This window comes from Halyomorpha halys, unplaced genomic scaffold (assembly GCF_000696795.3).
Source record: "Halyomorpha halys isolate HHAL.00 unplaced genomic scaffold, Hhal_1.1 Scaffold510.1, whole genome shotgun sequence".
Classification (NCBI taxonomy): Eukaryota; Metazoa; Arthropoda; class Insecta; order Hemiptera; family Pentatomidae; genus Halyomorpha; species Halyomorpha halys.
Genome location: NW_027115101.1, coordinates 73,016 through 100,236, shown reverse-complemented (window position 1 = coordinate 100,236; position 27,221 = coordinate 73,016). Strand labels below are relative to the sequence as shown.

Here is a 27,221-nt window from a genome sequence, read left to right as displayed (position 1 = left end):
AATATTTTATATAATAAAATATAACTTATGTGGCTAAGACTGAATATGTGAAAATAGAGAATAGTAGGGCAGAGTGATGAAACAAATGTAAGGTAATGAGAGATGTAGATTTGTATGTGACAAAACTATTATTAGTTAATATTTTTAGTAAACACATGGGGTTCAATTGTTTAAAGTAGTAACAAAGTTGCTATTTTCAACAATATAATATAGTTATCTACTTTTTTAACTTATATTATATTTTATACAATGAAATATATAATATTCTATGTAATGAAATATTTTATACAATGCAACATATGATATTTTATATAATCATATAAAATGTTTCTTGACCTCAAATATAACCTCGAAAATGCAAAATTAAAACAAAAGCGTAAACGCATGTAAACTACACATTCTTTCAAGAACACTTGAGCTATTCGAATAAAAACGATGGACGAACCCTATACTCAAGAAATGAAAACTTTTTGATGCTGGTTTCTTATTGTTAGGATGAACATTATCTTTCTTTTTTCTTTTATACTCGAATCTTTTTTTCGGGTGGACATGAAAGAGTTAAGTGTGATGGAGGAACTTTTTGGCCAGAGGCTGGGGGCCAAAGCACCCTCAGCCACTTTCTGACTGGCCTGATAAAATAAACAGGACCGCCATTACCGAACCGGCCTGGCAAAACATTTTCTTCGCCGGGAGGAGCGACCCTCGAAGGAGACCTTGTCACAGCAAAGCCTCTTAGATCTTCGGGAAACTAAATTGAGATTTAACAACCGTTCCGAATTTCATAATTAGGCAACAATACTATGAAAACATTACTAATGGCTAAACTATGACGAATAGACATACAACAGTAATTAAATTGGCTAATTTTATTTTTAGATAGCTTTAAAATCCTGATCACAAAGTTACATCCGTGTAGGCGATTGTTTTTTTAAAGATTTTAATTAAGTAGTACTTAAGTGCGAAAATACAATTTTTAGATATTCATTTGTATATGTTGTTACTTTATTTATAATGTTTGTTGTTTAAATTACAATTTTTTTTACGCTGATGACACATGTATACTTTCTGTAAACAACGACCCAACTAATGCTTCACAAACACTACAGGCAAACATAACATCTATTGAAGAATGGTGTAAAAACTGGAGAATCAAAATAAATCCTGACAAATCCCACCAGATCACCTTTACTCTCCGTCGTAAACCTCTGACCTCCTGTCCTACAGTATCCTTTCTAAATACACCATTAATGCCTGTTGAACAGATTCAATACTTAGGACTCCATCTTGACAAGAGACTTACTTTGAATCCACACACAAGACTGAAACGACAAGAAACTGCTCGTAGATTCCGATTGCTACAACACTTACTTGACAAACGCTCTAAACTTCCCATTCACTACAAAATATTAATATACACAACATTAATCAGACCGAGTTGGACATATGGAATTGAGCTCTGGGGCTCCACCGAACCATCAAATTCTTCCCGCATCCAATCGTTACAGTCCAAAATCCTAAGTAAAATCCTTGATGCTCCTTATTACGTCACAAATAAACTCATTCATAAAGACCTTAACATCTCATTCGTTGCAGATTTGACCCAAAACCCATCCTCAACAATCCCTGATAATCCTCCGAGGCGTCTGAAAAGAAGATGGCCACGGGACCTTGTAATTTAAATTAATGTTTGAAGTACCACCAATGGGTGGTTCCTTCCCAAGATTTTCAAGTGTATATGAAATATACTACATATTTACCTATTGTATTATTTCTACAGTTGTAAATTACATTATATAAATAATTTAAAAAAATTACAAATTTAATTTTATTCTATGTTTGTAAAATAGGGGGGAAAAAAGAAAAGATATTTTGAGAATTATTCGGGAAAAATTATTTAAAAATAAATAAAGTATAGAAAGAAAAAATAACTGGAATGCAGGGCCACAACTGTGAACAAGGAGGACATTATTAATAATATAATATAACTGAGGAAATTATGGGACAAGGAACGCGGTAGGATAAAAATTGAGAAAAGCAAAATGGCGACTCGGGAAAATTTACACGTCCGCGATACCACGGAAGCTGTAAAAATCGGGACCATAGTATACCGTAAGCTAAGTTCTAATCGGGGTGAGGAGTTGCAACGTTGTGAGGGACCATTTATGGTGGAAGTAATTCGGGAGGTTATCAGGAGGTGGTTACCATTGAAAGTCTCCAGAAACCAAAGAAACGGAGAACCGTTCATATTGTACAATTAAAGCTCCCAGTTTCAGAACGGTGAACTATAGTGTCCTCAGCTCATCATATATTCTAATCAAATAATATTCTATTTTTTTTTTTTGTTTTTGTTATTCTTATATGTAGGTTAGTTTTAGGACCATACATATACTTGGCAGAAACATCAATTTCGACTAGTAATTATACATGGTTTTCATTAAAGTATTCATAAATTGGGGTGAAATGACACCCTTTTTATCATCCCGGCTCTTGTACCATGCTTTGTATTTAGAAATTCAATATAGCTGGGTTCCACATCGTTTTTCCACTCTCCTTGTAAGTATATTGATTTACTTATTTTTACAGGTGATGTACGTTTATTGTTTTATTTATTACTTTTTTATTTTATATCTTTATTGTTAGATTTGTCCCATTAAGTTTCGTAGATTTTTAATATTGATAATTTTTTTATTTATTTATTGCTATTTATAATGGTACATTATAATGTATTAAAGTAAATTTGATCTCAGTTAAAATGGAGTGAATCAGGCGTAGAGAAACTATCTAGTTGGTACCACTATAATGACGTTTTACTTTAGGGTTCGTGGTCATCTTCTTTTCAGGCGCCTCGGAGAATGGAAGAGGAAGCAAGGTTAGAAACTAGTGGTTTTGGGTGGTTAGGGAGTTTATAATGGTAAGAATGATATCTAGTTTGGGCTAGATCGGTTACATATTGAACATTAAGGTCTTTATGGATGATTTTATTTGTGATAAAGTAAGGAGCATTGAGGATTTTACGAAGGATTTTGAATTGTAAGGATTAATATTAATAATAAAATTTTACAAAAAAAAAAATCTATTTATCATGGACATAAAATATAAATTAATCTCATATCTTAAATTGGGTTTTAAATAAAAATATACACATTTTTAAAATATTTAACTTTATGTTTTCAGAATTTCCAGAGATTATTCGGAGCCTAATTTTGTTTTTTCATTTTTAACTAAAACATTTGAATGGTACTAAAATTAGTGACATATCTTCCATAGAAGACTTGGAACTCAAGAAAATTCTATAGTCAATGAGTTCAGTTGAACTCAGAGTGACAGGAATTGTTAAGAGAAGTAACTTCCTCGCTGGGATAGGAGGAGAATACTAACAACTGCCGCAGCGACACATTATAGTCAACCCAAGTTTGTGAAACAATTATGCAAACGACTTGAACTCAACTTGAAAGTCCAGGTGGGATCGGTAATATCTTCAAAAGGTAATTACCCTTACAATTATACCAAGCCATCTCTCAGATTAGGATGACAAATGGTGAATGATACCAGGCTTTATTAAGATACAAATAATGGCCCCACAACGGTCATAAATACGGGATAAAATTATTCTATCGAAAATCCTAAAAAGAGAGCCGTACAGGACTGAGCTACTACAAGAGCCCGGTGGTAAAGAAGAAAGTTATTTCACCCCAATTTTTGACCAATTTAACGAAAACTAAGTATAATTTTATTAATTAGAAGTCAAAATTGATGATTGTCAAGTAAAGTAAGGGGGATAAAACATGGCGGCTGTTTCAAAACCTTTAATATAATTAATTTTTCATTCGGAGCTCTATATCTTAAAAACTACCAACAACACTAGAAAATTTAAGAGAACAATATTTAAATAAGAGTGAATTTGCTGAAATATTATCCCTAATGAGTTATTTACGTTAAAAAGTTTAAATATTTAATTTATGAAAATCTATATCTCAGGAACCATTGAACGCAAATATAGGTTAGCAATCAAATTAAAGATAGTTTAATATACTATAATGTAGTGGTTAGTTTATAACGTTTATCTTCGTCAGGGTTGTATGTTGTATGAAGTCACAAAATTTACTGACAAAAATATAACTTGATCGGAAGAAAAAAAAAAAATAATAATAATAAAAAAAATAAAAAAATAAAAAATTAAAAATAATCAAATCAAAAAATGAATAAAATAAAATTTAACAAATATTCGCAAAATTAAATAAAATATAAATGGCGTTGATGACCAATGAAGTTTGGTGCCACTAAACAACCAACCAAACAAACTACTACTCCCACGAAAATATACGTAATAACCAACTTTATAGCACGTTAAATTAGCTTTAATATTAGTGCTCCTAGACATCTGTACATGTCATGATTACTGAAATATAAATCTCGGACAATAAATTCACTAATTATTTTAATTTATATTATGCATTTGTATGTATGTATTGTATAAATTTAATAATAAAGGAGGTTCCTAAGAATTTTTAAAAAATCACTAATGGTTTTCGGTACATTTTTTATGAAATGGTTTTAAAAGAACTGTATCTCGGAAATTATAGAAGGTAAATTAGAGCTGTAAAGGCTCACATTTTAGTAGATCTACTCTACTTCAAATGAAGTTTTTTTAGGTTTTCTATTATGTAGGTAGTTTTAAAAATATGGAGCGCTGAATAAAAAATTATTATTTTTTTTTACGTTATGAAACAGAAGCGATTTTGTATTCCCCCTATCTATTCGGGGCACATTATCAATTTTTACTAGTAATTATAAAAAGTTTTCAGCCAAAAAAAAAAAAAAAATAGGGTGAAATAACTGCTCATTTTCTTCTCTTGAACACTTGTACTGTTAGATGTCAGTTCTAATTTTATTTTATAGGCCTTTTTGGACTTAAGGAGTTGAGCTTTGGGACTCAACTAAACCATTGAATTCCTCTCGTATCTCATCCTTCCTTTAATGCAAAATCAATAATAAAATCAGCCATAAAGTCTCCAGTGTTCCATTTGTTGCTGATTTGGCCAGAACCAGATATCAATCCTTCCTTTCATGACAAATTTCCCAACCATCCAAGCCCACTTGTTTGTAACTTTTTTTTCCTTTTCAGTTCCTGATAATCTAAGATTATAGAGTTCTATCAATAAGTCGATTTTCCTCTAAATATATTTACAAAGGCATGAAAAATAGCCTCTGTAAATATATCTATGTACAGCTGTAAATTTCATTAAATAAATAAATTTAAAAAAATATTTATTAGCCATATAAAACGAAAATGATAACCTGTTTGGCGATTTACAAATTGAAATAGAGATTTTCATCAATATTGCAAATATTTCTAAAAATGTACATAAGGTTCACAAATAATTGGATTCATTATCGTGAGTGAAAAAAAATAAAAGGCTTTAAATAGTTAGCCTTTTAAAAGGCTTAGTTGTAGAACGTGTCCATATGTACACAAACATAAAAAAGTTTCTGATTTGTTTTAACAACGGATGCGATTAAAATAATTTTTAAGGGATAAACAGTCTGGCAATTTTTATGATAACTTAATACTAAATTTAATTTATAGTATAATCAGTCAGGAAATAAAGTTATAAATCAATTTCTAAAGGTCTTTTCAATAATTAACTAGACGGGAGATTGAAACTTATTGTTTTGTTTTTCCAATTATTTTCCAGGCGGTGTGGGCTCAGACAACGTCCGTCATCGGCTATTTATTGTGGAGCTGGCCAGTTATAGCCACAGCTTTTTTTTTTTTTTTTAATACAAGTCTCATTCAATTCCAGGCTACCGTTATTAACACAATATAGAACCTTATTTCAGAATCAGTATTGAGTTCATGTCGTAGATTTAATTATAAATTTATTTCAGAATCCAATATATATTTATCGTTCATTTTATCGCGGAGCTATTGAAAAACAGGAGCTTATTAATGCAGGGGTGGGTTAATTGAATCCGGTTGATAAAAGTTGGTATCAGATTGTTGGTTAATAATTATTGGGCTATTTATACTTCAGCAAGCTACCCACAGATTTTAAATTGTCGCTAAAATAGCACAGACAATAAATTTTAACATTCGCTCAAGTTTTCAGGAAAAATTATTGTTCAAAGTATAGCAACAAATATGTACTGTTCTAATGCAAAGCAATTGCTATCACATTGGAGTAAAATATTTTAACGACCTATCATACAATTTAAAAACAAATATCATAAAAAAATACTGGAAGATCGACGATTGACCGTGTGTATTAATAAATGCTATATAGTTCGGTTGTGGTCAAATAAAACTCAAATAGTTACGACTATTTTAAAATATATCTGAGTTTTATTTGACTGCACCCGGACGATATTTCATTTATTACTATAAACAAAATTGTAAATATCAGAAAATATTTCATCTATCGTAATAAATTCTATTTTATTTTTAAAGGAAATAGGGGATAATAATAAAATATATATATATATATATATATATACAGCAACTTAAAATTGAATTTGGCCTAGTAAATTCTAGGTCGGTAATTTTTTTTATCCTGGAAAATTTTTTAGGGAACTACAATCTGTTTTAGGTTCCAATCACGCACCAATATCATAATGAGCTCTAATTGTTAAATTAATTAATTTATTCCTGCTATGTATCGAGGTTTTAACATTCCGACAAATACAATATGGTAAATGTCGTTATATGATTTAGCCACATCTGCGAGGAAACCTATTCCCCAGGTACTCCTGTCAACACATACAGGGGCACCCGTGCTTGTATCCCATATTATTATATTGTCTTCTATACCAGTTTTTCACACTTGTTGTAAGAGGTTTTAAGACAGATAAAGACCAGAAGCGATCATTTCTGTTTCCCACCCCCTCTCAGGACCTAGGATAGACGTTCACCTAGTGGAGACATGATAGCCAATGTGGAAATAAGATTCCCAAAAGGCAACGCCCCTTTTTTGGAACAAGTGGGGGCGGAGACAGAAGATTGAAGAAGAAGCGGTAGAGATACAAAGTAAGAAGACGGGCTAGAGAAGAGGTCCTCAGAAGTGCTTTTCAGAAATGGAACTCAACGGCTACAATACACGGAGCTACGACAAAACCTAAGTTACTACACCTCACGACATGAATAATTCAAATCAGAAGCTATTTAGATACATTAGGTAACAATTCATAACCATAATCACCGCAGTGTAGGACTCCAACGGGAGTCTTGGGCAGACGTAAGAAAATAAAAAATAAATAAAAAAAATTCATATTGTAGACAATACTTTATGGCAAACCAATTATCTGGATTATTTCATTCATTTTATGTCAATATAGTTTATATTCTATTATATTACCCAATACCACCTCTTATTATATTTTTTCAATGATAACAATAAAATTATTCAAAGAATAAGGTATATAAAAGTAAAAGTATTTCATTGGTAACTGGTAAACACATAAAATGCATTTGGAAAAGAATCCAATAATAATAATAGTTTTGTGGGACTCAATATAAATTAATTAATTGCCTTCAGCGATTATCCTGGCATCCCGACTAAATCATGAGAGACAGTACATGGCATAACATGCTTCTCATTATTTTCTTGTTGCTTGTTTCTTAAATTTTAATAGCTTACAGGGTCATTAAAGATCATTGTTTTACAAAAATATACAATTTAGAGTTATGTTTTGACTAAATTAATTAATCAAAATTAAAGAAGTTCCCAAGAAAGACGGAAATACTGTATGAATGCGTGTTAACTTGGAATTATTTACTTTTACTAAAATTTAAGGTTTTTTACCGTGTGTAGTGTGATTAATTCTGCAAATTTATTATTATATTGTGTTAATATTAAAACTAGTGTATTTTTAATTTAATTACTCATATTGTGTCATTAAATATATTTTTTTCTTCATTTTAGATTGTATATATGGTATTAATGGATATTAAGAGCACCATTACACAACGCCCTTCAATGTAGCGGATTCTATTATTATATAATAAATCATAAATAATAGAAACTTATTATTATTTAAATTTATATATTAAATATCAAGAATACTGAATACAAAACATATCTTTAATCCATATAATGAAGAAAAAATGCAAGATCCATTACTAAAATGGTGGATGAATTTAATTGAAAGATAGCAGAGTACATGAAATATTTTCTACTAATTGAATATTTCACAAATTGGTGCCATTCAGTAGTAATCTCCTAGTTTTTATAGGGCAAAAAAAATAATACTACCAAAGCTGGTTTATCCTTTGCGCTATCTATCTTTACTCAGGTTTCACTTTGTAACGAGGTTATTAAACACAATTTCGTATTTATTATGTAAATATAAAAAAAAAAAGTGAGACGTGCGAAACCAGCTATAGAAGGTTTTACTTTATATCTTTTTCATCTAAAAAAATATACCACCTTTCGGTTAAAATATTCTTTTCATTTTATCATAGATATAAAACTATCCTAGAGATTATTAGATAGTATTATATCTTTAAAAATATGGTTGGACAGATTTTGCCTCGATTATTTCTTCTTTAAGCCTTTGGGTTTTCTCTGCATAGATTAAATTGCAGAAAAAAAATAAGAAAAACTAGTAATGAAAAAAATATAGCAAATAAATAAAAATATGTATATTTTACTATTAATCATATAATTCTGTGGTCTTTTAAAAGAAAATTAAATTTCTCTTTCACCTAAAAAAAATAAATAAATAAAATGAACGTAATCGTACGTTATTAGCAAAGATACAGTGTGTTGGACTTTGTACAATGTCTTGGTTTATCATGTTCGTTATCATGTTTATCATTAACGTTTTTTACCGAAGAGAAATAGAAGTGAAAGGAAAAAGATAAACTAAGAGGTTTAATTTATATATTTTTTTTTGTATTATGTACGTAATTTTTTTTTAATGACTCGAGGTTGCTGTTTCTGGTGAACTGTATACTCGCAGTTACTCTAATTTAATAGAGGTCCATTAAATGAACAACGTTTCCTATACTTGACTAAATTTGAAAGTTATTCATGACAAAATAGATGGTATCTTTCATCTATATGAGTTGTCCAGAGAAAAATCTGGTGCGTTGCGCTGATCAACCGCAATGTTTTCCTTACTATTTATGTGCGATACATAGGAAAGTGAAAGTAGAAATAATAGAATAATCTAAAGCGATCTTAATAGTGAATATAAAGATGTATAATGGATATAAATGAAATTTGAAAAAATAAATAAACACCATATTAAGACTCTCAGTAATAGATGTTGATCATAAACTATATTATCACTACCGCGTTGCAATATTTACAGATTTATTAATTCTAAACTAAATTTTTATTTTATTTTTTAAAAGCTTCCAAAATACAGGATGAACAAATATATTTTATTAAATTAATTAATTAGATTTTCTTAAATTTGTGTCCAAAGCTGTTGTGTATGAATAAACTTCGGAAAATGTGAAATTTCACCGAATGTCAACTTGTTTTTGAATAAAAGAGCAACTAAATCGTAAAAAATGGGCTAAACAAATATAAATGAAAGCTCAGGAAGCTTCTCTTATATCTGTACAACTCTTTGTACAACACAAAATTTGAAGGAAATCTGAGATGGTAAGGTTCAAAACCGTGTTGAGGTGAACCAGCAGTTACATTCTTAGTTAGATGATAAATTTAATTATATTCAGTAATTAACTAATTTATAATTTTTAATTATACTCAGTAATTAAGTAAGGATACTGGTAAATTAAATCAATTAGATGACCGGAAAAATTAATATTGATAGTTATCTACGCAACAGATAATAATCATCTCAATCAAATTTCCATTGCAACAATAAATACGTACGAGAATCCACTTACCCTGTTTTAGCGAAGTTGGAGATATACATGATGAAGGCTTCAGAGAGAGCGACTTCGGACTTGGTGTAGTTCTTCGGGAAGTGACTGAAGCCATCGACTAGTGGTGCACCCAGTACATATGGCAGCTCTTCTCCGTGCACTGTGCCCATCCTCTGCAAAAAGAAAGCATAAAAATTAAGTTTTGATAAAAGAATATTTAGAAAGTTCATCATTCAACTTTCGCTTACAATCTTAAAATGAATTTAATCTTTGTGAATTTAATCATGATGACAACCTCCTTAACTGTATATTTCATTCAGGTAAGTGAAAAAATCCAAAAATCTGAAAATTGTAATAACTACCATGGAAAAAACAATTATTACCTAATTCTTTCATACTTTATATCTATCTATTGTTTATTACCGTTAACAATAAGAGATAATTAATTTTTCAAATAAATCAAATTAAAATTTTACTTTTTTTATAATTCAGTTGCTTTTTGCTTATTTAAGGTATTTAAACAATTATGGAATACATTCTTGCCCAGAATATAACAGTTAACCAAAAGATAATAAGCCGTGTACTTTGTGAGGTTGGGCACTTTCACCTATATATGATGGTCCAGTGATTTGAGCGGTAGTTTCTTTAGTTATAAATCAAATTTTTTCCTTGTTAGTATTTATATATTTTTTTATTAGTACTAATAATAAAAGATGGCTGATTATTTCATATAAACAAAATTAAACGTACTTTAGTAGAAGCTTTTTTGAAAATTCGGCATTGAGGTCCTATTTTACTATTTAAAGAGATGAATAATACTAAGCTGTTGATAAACATCACTTTATCGTAGATTGAGATACAGAGTTTAATTAAAATCTTTGGATCTATTATTGACAAAATCGAAATAATGTGAAAAATCGATTTGACATTTTCAGCAATTCAATTTTCATCGAAAACTATAACATCCCAAGCACATACCAACCTTACATTTGTAATTTCAATTTGAACTCTCGGGGACTTCAAAACGCATACTTTCCGTCTAATACTCCAATTCAAAACTAAACCAATGGTTGTGCAATGTGATTAGGTTAGAATCACGCTCGATAGCCACGCTTTTACCTAATTAAGAATACTAACTTTATGAGACTGAGTGGACGCTGGATAGCTCCCGAACCCACAGGATTGACTCAGCGACTACAGGTAACAGATAATAATTATCTATCACAGTCGGATTCGAACCTTGGTCCTTAGAGTTAGTAGTCCATTGTCTAACCAATGAACTAACCCCTCCCACATATTTTATACACAGGTATTGAAACAATAAGATAACTGAAGTGTTTCTCTTACTTTTACCAAGTTACAGAAATAAAAATAGAAAAATAAAACAGCTCGAAAAGCAGGTGGACAGCTGTAAAATAGCTCCATAGCCCGTATGATCTGCGGAGGTTGCTGAAGACTAGAGAAGCAGCAATCAGGACGACTTGGCCAATCAGAACACGCTCGACCTCGATCGGCAAGTCGCTCACGTCGAACACCGTGGCCGGTCTGACCGCATCTCTTCTGCTTCCGCGGCTTCTGACCTCAATCAACCACCATGTCTGTCTGGTAACTCGTTTATACTCTTCAATAAATACATATATACATAACTGACCAAATACATAAATATATAAACACATACGATCTTCTAATGTATTTAAACGTAATAAATAAAAAAACTTCCAACACTCGTACCATTCATGATATAAGTCTAAGAATTAAATCCTCAGACATTTAATAGTCGATATTTTTAGGTCACCATAAATTAACAAAAAAAATAATAATATCGATATCTAACATTAATAAATTCAATAAAGTGTGGATTTTCTAATTCTATTAAGACTTAAATGCTTTACAGTGAAATTATATTAGTTATAATAAACATTTATTCAAAAAAACTCCTTGTTATAGTAAAAATATTACGAAAAATATCTTTAAAATATTATGATACTTATTAATTAAAATCAATAAAACACTAATTGGCTAGTTACCCCAATTTCCATTCTTTAATATTTATATATACAATATCAAAATGAAATATTTTATTATTTTTATGATGTTTCTAAAAAGGCTATATATAATTTAGTATTCTTCGAAAGTATTGTAAGAATAATAGTGATAAGTTTTTCAGTAAGATATTTTGCTATGAAGCTGAAGTAATATAATTCAATAAATTATCTTTGTGAAATTTCATTCATAAATTTTTTTTTTAAATCGAAAATTAAAAATATTTAAGACCTTTGGGTTTTGGCTTTTATCCCATAATTAGGATATACACTGAAATTAATTATCATTTTATTTTAATTTATCAGCCTCTACTAACATAAATATTACATCATTTTAACTATTCATCCATTTATCACTAATTAAAAAAATTACCTTGTAACATTATTTTTTTCTAAAGCACTACAGCCCAAATGCATCCACAGTGACTTTATTAAATAAGTATTAAAAATTATGATAGGGGTTTTAAAGCACAATTTTTCACAGATCTATGCTAAAAAATAATATGAACAAACAAATCAGAGAGTCAGGTATTGTAAGCATAGCTCAGTGCAACATAGATGAATTCCAAAAATAGATGTTTTAATTTATAACTTTGATTGCTTGATTTTATGGATGTATATTTGAAATTTAGTGTTATTAAAAAATAATTTCAATAATTGTAAGCAATTAAAAAGTATTTTTTTAATTAGAGATAAATAGATGGATGGTTGAAATTCTGAACAATGTATTTAATAAGCAGAACCTAATATACGAGGGTAAAATTAAGAATTTATCCGCAATTTAGTTATATTTTTTTATGTTAGTAGCACTGTCGTTTTGCGTCGCTGACGCATGTTTTGTTTATTTGTTGTTATGCCTTTGCAAGTTTCAAGCTACTAGGTTAGTTTTGTTAACGCTGTCGTGCTGTTAATCGTGACTGCTCCGCTGTCTATTTGCACCAAAGAAGAGCAACGTTCAGTGATCCGTTTTTTGTGGTCGGAAGGCGTATCAGGGGCCTAAATTCATCGAAGACTTTCGATATAGTACGGGAAGTGTTTTGCTACAACGAAATGTCTACGAATGGATTAAAAATTCAAAAATGGTCGCACAAGTGTTATGCGCGATGAAGAAATGAACGGACAACCGTTTACCGCCACAAATAAAAAAAACTTTGAACATCCACGTGAAATAGTACCCTTAGACAGACAAGTAACTATTAACGAAGTGGCACATCGTCTTCAAATTAGTAACGGTCCTGCCTACGAAATCATCCACAACAGACTTGGATTTCATAAAGTTTGTGCAAGATGGGTCTCAAAACAACTTGCCCAGTTGCATAAACAAACACGCTAGGACACCTGCCAAAAACATATGTATTACTATGGTAACGAACTTCTAAGACAGGGATATTAGAAAACATGGACCCATGATTACGACACGGAGAGTAAACGGCTGAGTATGGAGTGGAAACAAATTCACCGTGCAAAAAAAAGTTCAAGACCCTACGGCCCGCAGGAAAACTGATACTTGCGGCTTTTTGGGACTCACAAGGTCCAGTACTGGAATATTATGAGGAAAGGGGCACAACAATTAACAGTGTACGTTACAGTAAGATGCTTACTGCCAAGCTAAAGCCTACCATTCGAACCAAACGCCACGCTGCAGAAACGCTCTGGAAACTCAATTTTTTAGTACTCGCTCATCCTCCATATAGTTCCAATTTAACCCCTTTCTGACTATCACTTAATTGCAATGAAATAAGCGGTGCATTCCTGGCTTGCAGTTCAACCGAAAACCTCTTATGAGGGTATCATGGAAACGATGGACCAAGTGCGTTGAAAAGCTAGGGGACAATGTCGAAAAATGATGTACTTGCAAGTTTCCTATTTAATTACAATAAAATTTCATAACTATATTGCGGATAATAATTGACTTACCCTCGTATTTAAATAAAATAATGTTTAATAGCAGTATTAATCCTAAAGAGTTGTATATAGTTGTCTGTAGATTACTGATTGGAGAAGATGGTCGAGGGGGGTGCGTAATAAATCCCAAAGATGGGAAACTTTGATAAAGCAAGGTATTGACTATTTTTTAATCAAAAATAAATAATACATTTTAAGTAATAAATTTCTCAAACCTTATTTATCTAATTAATTCTGTAAAAAAAACATACTTTACAATTTAGAGAGGATTATCATGAAAGTTTACTACATCTTTCAATTCATTTTCTTTGATGTTAAGTATTAATTAATTAAGCATATAAAAATGTTATTCTGTTGAAAAGTTTTAATCAGACCCAGAATGAACTTATTTTGAACCGATAGGAGCTCGTTAGTTCATCAAATGTATAAAATAAAATACCTTTTGATTTAATTAAGTAGGTTAACTATTTTTATAATGAGTATAAATGGAATATAAACGTGAATAGAACTTGGTCCTGAATAGTACTGATTGAAGGGGAGAGAGAAAAACGAAACAAAGTAAAATTAAATCAAAATTATATTGAAGCTCGCGGTTCTTCAATAGTTTGTTTCAAATAACTAAATGTTATAAAAGCAGTTTAACAAGCAATGAAGTAGCGAAGGATTGCAAAATAATAAACATTAACGAAAGGAAGACTCACTAATAATTAAACAATCAACGTTTAAAAAGGAAGTATATAAAAATTAGTAAATTGAAAAAAAAAAAAAATCAATGCGGCCGACGTTTATAAGCCAAGCAACCCAATTATTTAAAAAAGTCATAAAGCAATGCTTAATCAGAACTAAGAATAAAAAAAATTAAAATTATTAGCAAGAAGCCACAATAATTTTTAATTAATATTTAATAATGATTTCTATATTTTTACCTTCAGGTATTTGGTAATATTCAATATAACAGGAATTCCTGGAGGTTTAGCAAAGAAGGAATTTCATAACCAAATATTACTTTCCTAAAATTGACGTTCCGTTATAAGATGGAATCTCGTTCTCTATGTCTCACATGGGAATCTTTAATTATAATCAGGTACATTTATATAAAGAAAATTGAAGAAAGAATAATGAAATGTAGTAAAAATCAATATTGATTTTTATATTATGTGATATACATCTGGTTACTTAATTTTGTTCGAGTTTACTAATTTTTTAGATGGATTAAGTTTTTTTTATTATATATATTAGTGGAAATATTTCTAAAACATAAGCAAAAGGTATAAAACTTATTAAATAACTTTATAAAAATAATATAAAAGATTTGTAATTAATAAATAGATTTAATTTCATTCATAGTTTTAATTCTTAAATAAACCACATTCCTTTAATTATTATAATAATAACATTGTGTAATCTATATCCGTAATAATGCATATTTAATAAACATAAGAATACATTATTCTAAGCCTTCAGGAAGTAAATAAACAAATGGGAAAAATAGAGTATCTAGATTTATTATTATTTTATTCATTTTTGTTATATCTTGCAAATAAAACAAACCCATACTGAACTGTAAAAACACATTTCAAAGCGAAGTTTATTGTTCATATTTACTTTTATATACAAGCTAATGGTTTCCGACTTATGAATAAATAAATGAATTTCAAATTATTATTTATTCAAGTAGTGATTGTACCGTTAAATATATAATGAAAGAGATTTTTTTTAAAATAAATATCTTAGAAATAAATAATAAAACGTATGTATAGTTTGAGAAATAAAAATTACGGGATATATTTCAGAATTTTCACTATTTAATTTTGTTAAGTGGTGAAAATATTTTTTCAATATTTCCTTCAAATTTTAAATATGTTCTCATTTTTAAACTTATGAGCTGAAAATCCCTAAAGGCTCACGCAACACTAAGGTAATGCAAACCTGAATTTCCAGTGCTCTAATTTAGGTAAGAGAGACTGCGGAGAAGTGGAAAAACCCTTATGGTAGAATTTTGAATAGAATTACCCCCTGCTCCCCCATTACTGGTATTGTTTAATGTATATAAAGGTTATAAAACGGATACAAAATGCTCCCAATCCGACGACCCTTATAACAGTGCAATACTCTATTATTTTCGAGGTAAATGAACAGAAAAAAATAATTGACTTATTAAAAATTAAGATCATATCACTGCTCTTCAAAGTATAATGACACAACAGCAAAATTTAAATTTTACAACAAACCCATAGAAAATTATTACAAATTGTTTAACAGAATGGCTACATCATAGGAGGTTATAGACATTCCTGGTTACTATTACAACCAGAGTAGCTGAATATGTCATTGTTCAAAATATATTTCAAATTTTACATTTCTGGCGTAATAGGAATAAAGTAAAAACTAAAAATATTAAGAAAAAATTATTTAAAAGTTTATTTGATCTAAATTGAACAAAATAGTATAAACCGATTCAACTAAATAGAAAAAAACTAGTACTAAAATTCTTTAATACTATCATTACAAAGTATGCGGAAGAAGGGAACCACGCTATTGGTTATGAGGCTAATTAAGCATTTTAACTTGTACCCCGGAAGAGAAATATTTCAGTTGCAAGCTTATAAAATATATAATTTGGCCTAATTATTTCGTAATGAAAAAAAAAATTAATTTAACTCCAGAAACTCCAGTGCAGCGGTCCCTCCCCATACTTGTACCCCTCCCCCGGCCAGCGGCTCCTGGACCAATATTGGGACCCTCCGCCTTCAGCAGACCCAGCCCACTTCCTAAAAATGCGATGTGACAAAGGAAGTGCCAAGTTAGTTGTATGTAATTTATATTTAGGTTTTAGATATAAATCTTATATATATTTTAACTCAGAAATTAGGAAGTAGGTAAAAAAAATAATGATAAAAATTTAAATCATCTTTTGGGTACAGCAATGACGAAACGTGTATTATATCAAATGCAATAAATATTTATCGGAGTAAAATGAAACAGAAAATTGTTTAGCCGTTGTAGCGTTGAAAACGCTACACAATTTTGTCATAAACAGATATTGAGTCGATATCGTTCCAGACAAAGTATAGCATACCTCCCTTTCTAAAATTCAATTGACAATTGCGTCGTTATTCCAACGGAGGGAAGCTAAATAAGCATGGGTGGAATAACAAACGATCTTTCTACCAAAGGGGAATTTGGTAAATGCAATTATAACGTTTTACAACCAACTAGTAAACGCGTTTATGAACCCGCTCAAACAAAAAAAAAATGTTGCTGTTTCGTTATATGTTAATCCGACACGCTAATCCAGGATTGTAGCTTTAATCAGCAATGTGTAGTGTAACCTGGTACTTAAGCTTAATATTTCATACAAAATTATAATGATATAGTTAAGTTTCATCAAAAAATTATGAAAGCAATTCGAATTTATAGTTGATACATCAGAATATACTAGAATACGTCTGAAATTTAGGTGGTTTCACAGATTGTATGCATATTTGAAGGTTATCTACCCGCTGAGGTAGGGTGTAGCTATAGGTTGATTTAGGTCAGCATCAATGTTGCACATCTTGGCCTTCGGATCATCCTAAAGCTTTGTGTATAAGCCCAGGTCGAATAAATATTTAAAACCTTTTCGTCGAAAGCGTTATTTTATGGAGCCCCTAAACAAGCACTACACAATCCTCAACTTTATTGCTTTGAAATTCCAGTTTGATAAGGTAGCCTTTAAAATTATGTGTTACATGAGTTATATATAAATAAAATTGATAACATTTAACAAGGGTAAATACATAGAATAACCTATGTAACGAAAAGGATCTATTATATTTAATGGGTTTATGGGACATTTAGTTTTTACAAAGAAAAACTTGTTTGATTATTCTAGCCATGATGACAAAACAAAGAAGCCTTTTGATCTTTCGGTCTATTTGTTATAAAAGGTTTTTCTGAGAGAAGATTTTATTCCATTATATACAACAACAAGCTTATGAAAGAATCAAAACGTAGAAGATCCATTTATTAATATTTTTTTAGCGAAGATAATAAAAGTTATCAACAACTGTAGGTTGGTAATGAGTTCAGTACTCTTCAATATATATTGCACCATTCAATTTATAATATATTAAAAAAATATTTGCAAAATACTTTATTTCTTTTCAAAGAAACTAAACCACTCTTTAATGGTTTCTAAAGAATTTTCCGTTAGCTTGTAGATAAAGTAACATATAAACTGTAATATGTCCGTAATATTTTTTGCTGTATTATATTGAAAAAATAGTGGAACTTTTTTCGTTGAAGAAAGTTTTTCTTCTTTATAATAATGTTTAATTTTTTTAAATTGAGGATTAGAAACCAAAATGGTTTGCTTATGCCAGTACAATAATATAAAGTAGAAAATAATCAAACTGCTCGAGAAGAAAAAGTATCCTTGTTTCAAAGAAGTGAATTGCTTACATACAGAGGGCTCTGTAAGGTTTGTAAGCATTCTTGTGTTTAGTGCGACTGAAAACAAAGCATTAATAGTAGATCTCAAAAAGATTCGTAAGAAATGATCAGGATCAGAGTGTCAAGACACAGGCAGAGAAAGAGGACATTGATACTGAATGTATTCCTTACATACAGGAAATGAACACAGAGGAATTGGGCGATAGACGAAAGAATCTCTCTTACAAGTAATTTTTTGGAGAGACTGGGTGTTGAGATGAAGCAGTTTGAAATCATGGTGGAAATAATTATTCTAGACTCATTGGGAATCCTACATCATGTCTTCTACTAGATCTTGACTAGGTCAAAAAGGCAGGAATAAGAAAGGAAAAATTTATTTGACTAGCTAATTAATAGTTAATAATTAGACGGCTACTTCTCTCTCATCTCTTTTAACATTGTCTACTGTCTGACTAATCAATATTCTGTGTATTAGTAATTCAAAAAAGTTGAGCAGTCACTCGCAATTGTTTCAAGTTACTCCTCACAGGAGTAACAGCTGAACCAATTGATGTAAAAGTTTTTATTATTCTTATTCAGACTCGTAAAAAATATATATAGAGCAACTTTACATTGGTAACCCAAAACTTGAGATAAAATTAAAGACGTCCTTAAATCGATCCGATCTTTATCTTATTGATCAATATATTTAATTTCTTTTAATACTAAATGTTTTGTTACAACATTATCTCGAGAAAAACAAAGTTTACACATAACTTACAAAATATATTTAATATTTTTTATGATGTGGATTCGCATAATAATGTCTGATAAGTTTCTCCCTAGTAACATTCAGTAGGCTATATAAATAAAACAACAATATTTATGAAAAAATAAGTACAAGGATGTAAACAAAACAACTAAATTTCTTGGAAACCATACAAATTCTGAACAGCCCAGGTTATAAATATTTAAATCTTTCTTAAAAAATTAAGAACAGAAATGCGTTCGTAAAATAATATAATTTAGTATAAACTTTTACATAGAAAAGAAATTTATGTAAATCGTTTTTATATTTTAAAATTGTAATTTTTTTATTTTGAATATGTTATAAAATTGTTTTCTGTTACACTGTATTATTATTATTATTATTACACTGAGGGTCGGGAATCCCTTCCTCACTTCGACCCAATTGGATCTTTTATGAGTTACCCCTCTTTCCACTAGGTATCTCATATGAATCCTATGCTTCTTATGAAGTTCAATAATTCGTGAGGAGTCCTGTTATCGTCCTCAGTTCATTTCTAGTTAGGTTAAGGTAGAATTTTGCCTTTTCCTCTGATATTTTAATGAAGAGCTTGGATTGTTTCACACCTGGTTTCAGCGTCCAGTATGTTTCCTTCTCTTTTTGTTCCCAGGAGTTAACCACATTCCTGATTGCACTTCCAGATATGTTGCAATATGGCTCAGGGCCAATTAGCATCATTTCTGATCCCTTCCTAGCTAGGGTATCTGCCATCTCGTTCAATCCCCTCATGCTGTTACTCTGTAGCCGTGAATCAATTCCTGTCGGTTCTGGAGCCCTCCTCGAGTCCACCCAGGCTCTTAAATTGGGTATCCTCAATTGGGTAAAAATCTGGTGGTAGAGCGTGATTCTGACCAAATCACCTCCTTGCACAACCGTTGGTCTAGTAACAGTACTTCTTCACAAAGTACTAAACCCCTGACCCTTCATGGGTTGTAGCGGTACAGATTTAATTTCATTTTAATTTTAGAAAAAAAAATATGTAAGAAAAAAATGAAAATAATAAAATCTTATATATAAAAAAAACAATAAAACAACGATTGTATTTCCTCTTATTTCTTTACTAGACAAACGCACAAATAACACTTTATAACAATGTTTTTTTAAGATTTAAGTTCCCAGGGTACCCTTCCTATCTTTGAAGCTAACGCAATCCTCGTTTGTTTTTCTTATGCTAGTTGACCATTTTAGGGCTTAATTAGAAATAACCATTTATAGACTTTATAAGAATTAACTATTTAGAGATTTACACTCATATCAAATGTTCACCCTTCAGTTTACTTCATAAGGCTTCCTGAGCAATGGTACTTTTGCTATCTACTCTACGTTGTCTAGATATAACAGAGATTTGTAGTTAAGCATGTAGGAATACGGAATATAGACAAGTATATGGAGAGAAAAAGAGAAATAGTCTAGTGTAGTGACAACGTAATATTTACTGTACTAATTTAAAGTATATCAACAACATTTAACGTAATTAACTGTGAGTGGAAATCATCATATCAACTAACGCTTAACAGTCTGAGTCATAGACCAGAACATATTTTCGGTTTGGAAGAAAACTGTCACAACTCAAAATAATACAAGTACGTAACAAGTTGTACTTCGTACAGCGCCTGGTAGGTGGCGAAGTAAGAATTACAATTTGTAACTCTCGTTCACATAAAAATATAGAAAAATTGCAGTCGTTATGTGGGAGTGTGTGATTGTATTTCGCAGGTTAAAGTTTGGATGAGGTTCAGTGGTAGTAATATCCACACATATCGTTATATTGTTACTATTATTAAGAGAAAATACACCGCAAATAGTTTTCACTTGAACGTACATAGCAATGTTTTAAGAGACCATTAGATCATAGAGGATCGTTCAAACATTATCCTGGTAAATATCTTGGGTCAGTAGTAGGGAATTACAGCAGCTACCAGGAGCTGAAGAAAAAGAGAGCAATCCATCTAAATCTTGAAACCTGATACCCTTTCTCTGGTTTAGCAGGCGAAGGCACAGCTACAAAACAGGATCTCCGATAACCTACAGCAACTTAGGTTAAAATTTCCTCTTTTTTTTTTTTAGAAATGTTCAGAAATAGGACAGCTTAGATAAAATGATTAAAAATTATTTACGATTTTTTTTTTAATATAAAATAAAATAAGTTAAATAATATCCTATAGTGAAAAATAAGTATACTTGTTAATTGTATTAAAGGTTTTGCCACAATATGCAAATACACAATATAGCCACAACACTAATAAATACAGATAATTATCCTAAAGATTTATTTAAAGAGACAAAATTTAAAGAAACGATTCTTAAATTAACATCTAGTAATTAAGCAATCAACTTTTTAGACAAAAATTAAAACTTTATTTATTGATAGATATTACAATCTGCCACACCGTTGTGGGCAATAGGTTATAGTGATGAATGATCACATTATTACTAAAATAAAATAAAATAGAATGAAAAAAAAAAGCACATAAAAATAAATAAAATATATACAAACTGAAGAATAAAGAAAACGAACATAATCAAACTATGTGCATCAAGAAAATAAATAAATAAAATAAAATAATGATAAAAATAAAAGAATCTCAAGTCATATTTACGCTCCTATATAGTCATATTTACCCAATCGACCTGAGGATCCCTGCGCCCACTCTATCCCCCACGTGTGAGGGGTAGAGCAGAGCTCATAAGATCCCAGTATAATGAGATAATTATCGGAACTGATCAACTAACTACCCTATCGTTTCAAAATAGTGGCCGAGAAAGGTTTTCATACGCCCATATATTAGTTATTGTCTTAAATATAAAAAAATATAAAGTATTTTAGAATCATTATTACCAAAGAAAAAACAATTAATATCTTTCGAACGAATCAACTTTTGTTTTTGATCTTGATTACTTTTTTTTTTCGTTTTGCAGAATCCTATTCAGCTCCTGATCCATCCTATCCATATATTGTCTTTGATGCCAGAATGTATCAATTATTATCATAATAATATTATGTATATGATTTCCCTAAACTTTTCTTCTAAAAGCTCTATATCTTATTTTAGACAGAGCATATCCCAGAGAACTAGGAGGATAACAAGTTAAGAAGAACAGAAATGAGAAACGTGTATAGTTTTGTAATGCTCGTTTCAAAGATATATACATTTCCAATAAAAGAAAAAATATCATTGTAGAGGCATCATTATAGACTGAATTTTTTAACAAATTTTAAACCTATTTATTCAACTGAGAAGATAAATTTAACTCTTGTTCGAGACAAGATATAAGATTTTCCAATACAAGGGACAATATTTCCAAGACAAGACACGTAGAAACGAGATCGAAGCATTAAATCTAATCTCTCTGAAACTACTGAACTTAATATTTTCAAAATTAAACTGTGAAATACTTTTAAGCGTTTTATCGATTATAATAACTTTTAAATCGTTGTTTTATGAACGATGATTTGTATTTTAAAAAAAAAATAGTTAAACCATAATATTTCTGGTTTTACCCAGCCATTTAATCATTTTTTTTTTTAATTTAGTTTTTTTTTAACCACTTAATGAAAATACCTACGAGAAGGGTACTAGACTTGAACCGTTTTCCACTGCCGCAGGAAAGGCGGGGCGCGATCGTTAATAACACGGTTATCTCAAGGAGCCCTCCTTGGCAACCTGAAGCCTACCTTCTCGGGCAAGCTTTACGGTTTGGACAAAGTTGTGGACATCTTGGGATATCAATGTGGAGGATATATCGTTGCATTATATATAATCTGTAGAAGAGAGGTACTCACTAAAGTGACGACACTCCACAATTCAATTAAGAAGAAAATAGTGTTTTGACTTTTTGAAAAATTAAAGAATTAAATATAGATTTTTTAAAAATTTATTTTTTGACATTTACATCAGTACATGAAATACAACAAATTTGAAGTAAGATTATATAATGGTATGATACAGACATGTAGAGAAACTACTCATTGGTTGCACTCTAAAAACATTTTTACAAGGTTAGAAACTAATAGGTATGAATAGTTAGGGAGTTTAAAATGAAAGAATTAATATCTGGTTCGGGCTAGATCGGTAATGTTGCGGTGGTCAAACAGACAATTATAGTGAGTAGGTTGGTCGACATGTCACAATCTCACAAGAGGAGATCATAACAAACAAAAAAAAAAAGAAATTTACATTTTAAGGAGTCTAGTGTTATAAGTTTTGCAGTGTGGGTTGCGTGACTGTTGAACGTGTTGAGGCCATTTCTTCTGAAGTGGATCTTAGCCTAAGACGTGTCCTTTCCCACTGGAGGAGGCGCCGGATTCAGAGCTTGGAAGAGCGGATTTGGGAGGGGATCAGGGAATTTATGAATTCTGTGACAGTCGGGAGATTCAATAGCGTATAGAGATCTGGTGGTTTCGTCTTCTACCACGCTGTTGTTCGCACCATCTTCCTGAGCATTGAATCTTCAAAGCGCTAAAGGAGTCTCTTGGTGCCATGTGAGAGGTGGTGAACAGAGCTGCTCCATAGAGTAGCGCCGGCCTCAGTATACTCTTATATACCTAGAGTTTTAGTCGCAGGGAAAGAGCCGGTGAATTGAGGAGATCCATCAGAGAAGGATATGATTTATATTTTTCATAGTCTAACCTCTTTTTATTCCTGAAACAAATAAAAACTAATCTCAAGAAAGCAATGCCGTGCCTAAGGGAATCAATACTAATCAAACCTTCTGTTATCTCGATTTCGGTAGATTTTATCATACTCTGTTTGTTGCTATATACGTGGAGTTTGCTTTCATAGCATGTGTTGTTGTTCAATTATCTTTTATTAATGCTGTAAATTTATTCTCAGTAAGAAAGAGAGAGATGTTGCTTACGATTTAGTCTTTATCTCATAGTTAATTTATAATTTTATAATACAAGAGAGAAGTAGTATGGGGGAGGAGATAAAACCATAAATTATTTCCGGACGTCGAGATAAATAAATTGAAAAAGTAAATATACAAGAATATTTAAAAAATAAAAATGAACGAAGTGTATTTTTGCTTTAAAAAGTTTAATTAATTTCACTTTCATGAATTTGCTAAAAAAAAGATAAAATCTCAATTATTTCCTCTTGTGAAATTCTAAAACCACTCTTGCGTGTATCTGATAAGTTATACTATTGTTCGCTAACTTTTTATAATAACTTTTATTTTATGTTATTAATGTTTTTGCTGTATCGATTATTATGGCGAAAAAATAGATGAAAGAAAAAGAAAACACAGTCATATAAAGTTAATCGGGGAATTAAGTATGTGTGTTTACAACCAATTTTTTTAAAGATGGAAGTCGATAAAATATTACCACTGCTCTGTGTCGGCTATTACAGCTATTCTATGGCTGATCGGTTGTTCTAGGACAGCATTTTATCTATTTAATCATATATTTATGTTTATATTTGTATTATGTATCTCTAACGGTTCTTGATAGGAACCGTATGAAAATGTATGAAATATAGTTAATTCAGGACCTCCTTGCTTTGGCGTAATAGATGTGAATATTTGTAATTAATCATTGGAATTCTTTTTCTATCATTTTACTATACTATTATGATGAGGTGAGATGCTGATATTTTAATTATAAAATGTAGCGAGAGGGAGGAGGATCACGAGGTTCAGCCAAAACCCACCTGAGCGCAGCACCTCGAGCCTCACCGAAGCTCTCAAATTGACAAATTGCTTTATTTGTAAAGACATATTGTTATTTTTATATCTTAATAATTTCTGTACAGAATATTTAACAATATCGATAAAATTATAAATAAACCATACCAAAACAATGCGCGAAACTATCTCAAGCAGACATGTACCGACCGCTTCTCGGTCACAGCCGCATGGACTAGGCATATAAAAAAGGGGCTCTAAATCCCCTTATCGATCTTTGATCTGCAGCCTTGATCTCTGGCCTAATTATATTACTGGTGGCGTACACGCTGCTTGAGATAGAAAAGTTCATCGCAAATCGTATTCTCACAAGAGTTGTTTTTCTGTACGTTCACCTAAGATGATGGCCTATCTCCTTACCTTCTCTACAGCAATCTTAGTCCGTCCGCTTCATCTCGGCAACTAAGATTGTAACCTAATCCTTAACGGCTACACTGGTCCATCCGTTTCATCTCGGCAAACATTGTAGTTGCTCCCGTCTCTCCACAGCTCCAGTCTGTCCGCTTCATCTCGGCAACTAGTAAGCTGGCTCCTTTGACAGTTGTAGTCCGTCCGCTTCATCTGGGTAACTAGAACTGTTACTCTACCTTAGACTCTCTCTTACTTAGAACTCCTCTACCTACGTCAGTGTCCAGGGCTCATCCTCTGGTACGGCCGTTTCTTTCTTCCATACTTACTATTGAATACGCCTCTTCGAGGGCCTTCTGTAAAGTTGATATCAGGCTGGAGAGCCGCCTAAGACTAGACAACCACGACAAAAGTAAAGTATTTGTTGCATTTGTATATAATGACAATTATATACAAATTAGCTAGAATAATAGTATGAGAGAGCATGGTAGATCTATTTACTTAAAGTTTAATTACGATATTATGAATTGAGAAATACCAGTCGGGATTTTTGTAATTCATATTGACTATAAGTTTAACAATCCTACTAGCCATTTAAAATACAACTTAAAGATCTTATTTATCTTGATGCGTCTGCCAGCTTTGGCGGCAATCGTTCTTCACTCCGCGGGCCGGTCAGGTGGATATTCCTCCTCTGCCTTAAGTGTGCTTCCTGTATCCAACGTTTCTCTACCTTCTTGGACCTCTTGACTCTTCCTGTTGACCTCACTCCGGCTTTCTCCTACTCTGCCACTACATTGTCCTCCTCCTTTTTCACTATTATCCCTAGCTCTTTATGTCCTGGAGATAACTGTGCCTGGTATACACAGGTGGTCTCTCTTTACCTGGTACCTTATTGCCTAGAGTGGAACCTTTTTTGGTCACAAACCTATTATCAGGTGCGATACGCCGCTAAAAGAATTATATGTTTACTTAATTTATTTAATTTTAATTTTCTCTTTTCCAAGCTGGTCTTTCTCAATACATATCACAAGAAATATTACAAACAAAGAGTTAAAACAATAAAGTAAAGAAAACTTTCAGAGGTAAGAATAGGAAGTACCAAGAGATATTAAAGATATGATAAATAGTAGATTAAAAGTTTATATATACGTAAACATATATTGGTTGAATTTCCAGAAATCAGGATTTTGATAAATAGATATATAATATACAAAAAACCTAAATATTTAACTATAAGAGATAAGGTCTTAAAAGGTAATAGAGAGTCACGTGGACACATGTACGTGTGGTAATAAAATGATTGTTACAAAACTGATTCGACTATCATCAAACTTGAGGGCGCATGTGCAAACTGTTCTTTTAGAAAATATAAATAGGTTTCCATGGTTGTTATGACAGTGGTTAGTTTTATACTTGGAGCTAAATTAAAATACAGATTAATGCTAGCATAATTACTATTTTGAAAAGAATAAGAATTAATTTCAGAATCCAAACCATCAAAAAAATCTATATATGTAATATTTTCAATTTCTTAAGACTGTTATTTATTGTTTAAATAAATCAATTGGTATCCATGTTACGTCTCAACACTCTTTATTATATCATCAACAGTTCAACGTTTCGGCCGATTCAGCTATCCTCAAAGACGATCTAACAATTTACAGCTTTTATGAAATATCCATTTGTAACAATTTTAACAACAACATTATTATTAATAATTTAACATACCTTAAATATAAACTTACACTTCACATCCAATTTATTAAAAACGTTTTTCAGGCTATTCTGCCCCGGTCATTAATTACAAGTCAAATCACCCTATAAAACAATATATCAATAGGAAATCATATTAATTAACTATAAGCTTGCTTATTTTGTCGCAATTTCATTAATTTTTAAAACTTTTAATTTTAGATCACTTAACACTAATAGCAGGCTTATAATTAATTTATTTCATATTGATTTTTGGTTTAAATTTTTATTTCTTTTATTATTAAAATTAATAGTAAATAGTTACATAAAATTTACAATATTTTTCATAAAATAATTTTGCCTAAAATGTAAAAAATCTTATCAAAAATAGTGTTGGTCCAAACTTCTTGTATCTGTTTTAAAATTTATAGTAGTTCCCTGACCCTTGGAAAATGTCTATAATAAAAATGTTTCCCAAACCCTC

The 27,221-nt window shown here is 30.8% G+C and overlaps 1 protein-coding gene across 1 annotated transcript in view; it reads right to left on the bottom strand.

The window, feature by feature from the left end:
* Positions 1 to 27,221, bottom strand: part of Nlg4 (Neuroligin 4) — a gene marked incomplete at its 5' end in the record, with an annotated part of 166,285 nt that overhangs the window by 74,755 nt on the left and 64,309 nt on the right. The window contains 1 exon segment of the mRNA XM_014425412.2: positions 9,860 to 10,011. Within this exon segment, the coding sequence (XP_014280898.1) occupies positions 9,860 to 10,011 (152 nt within the window).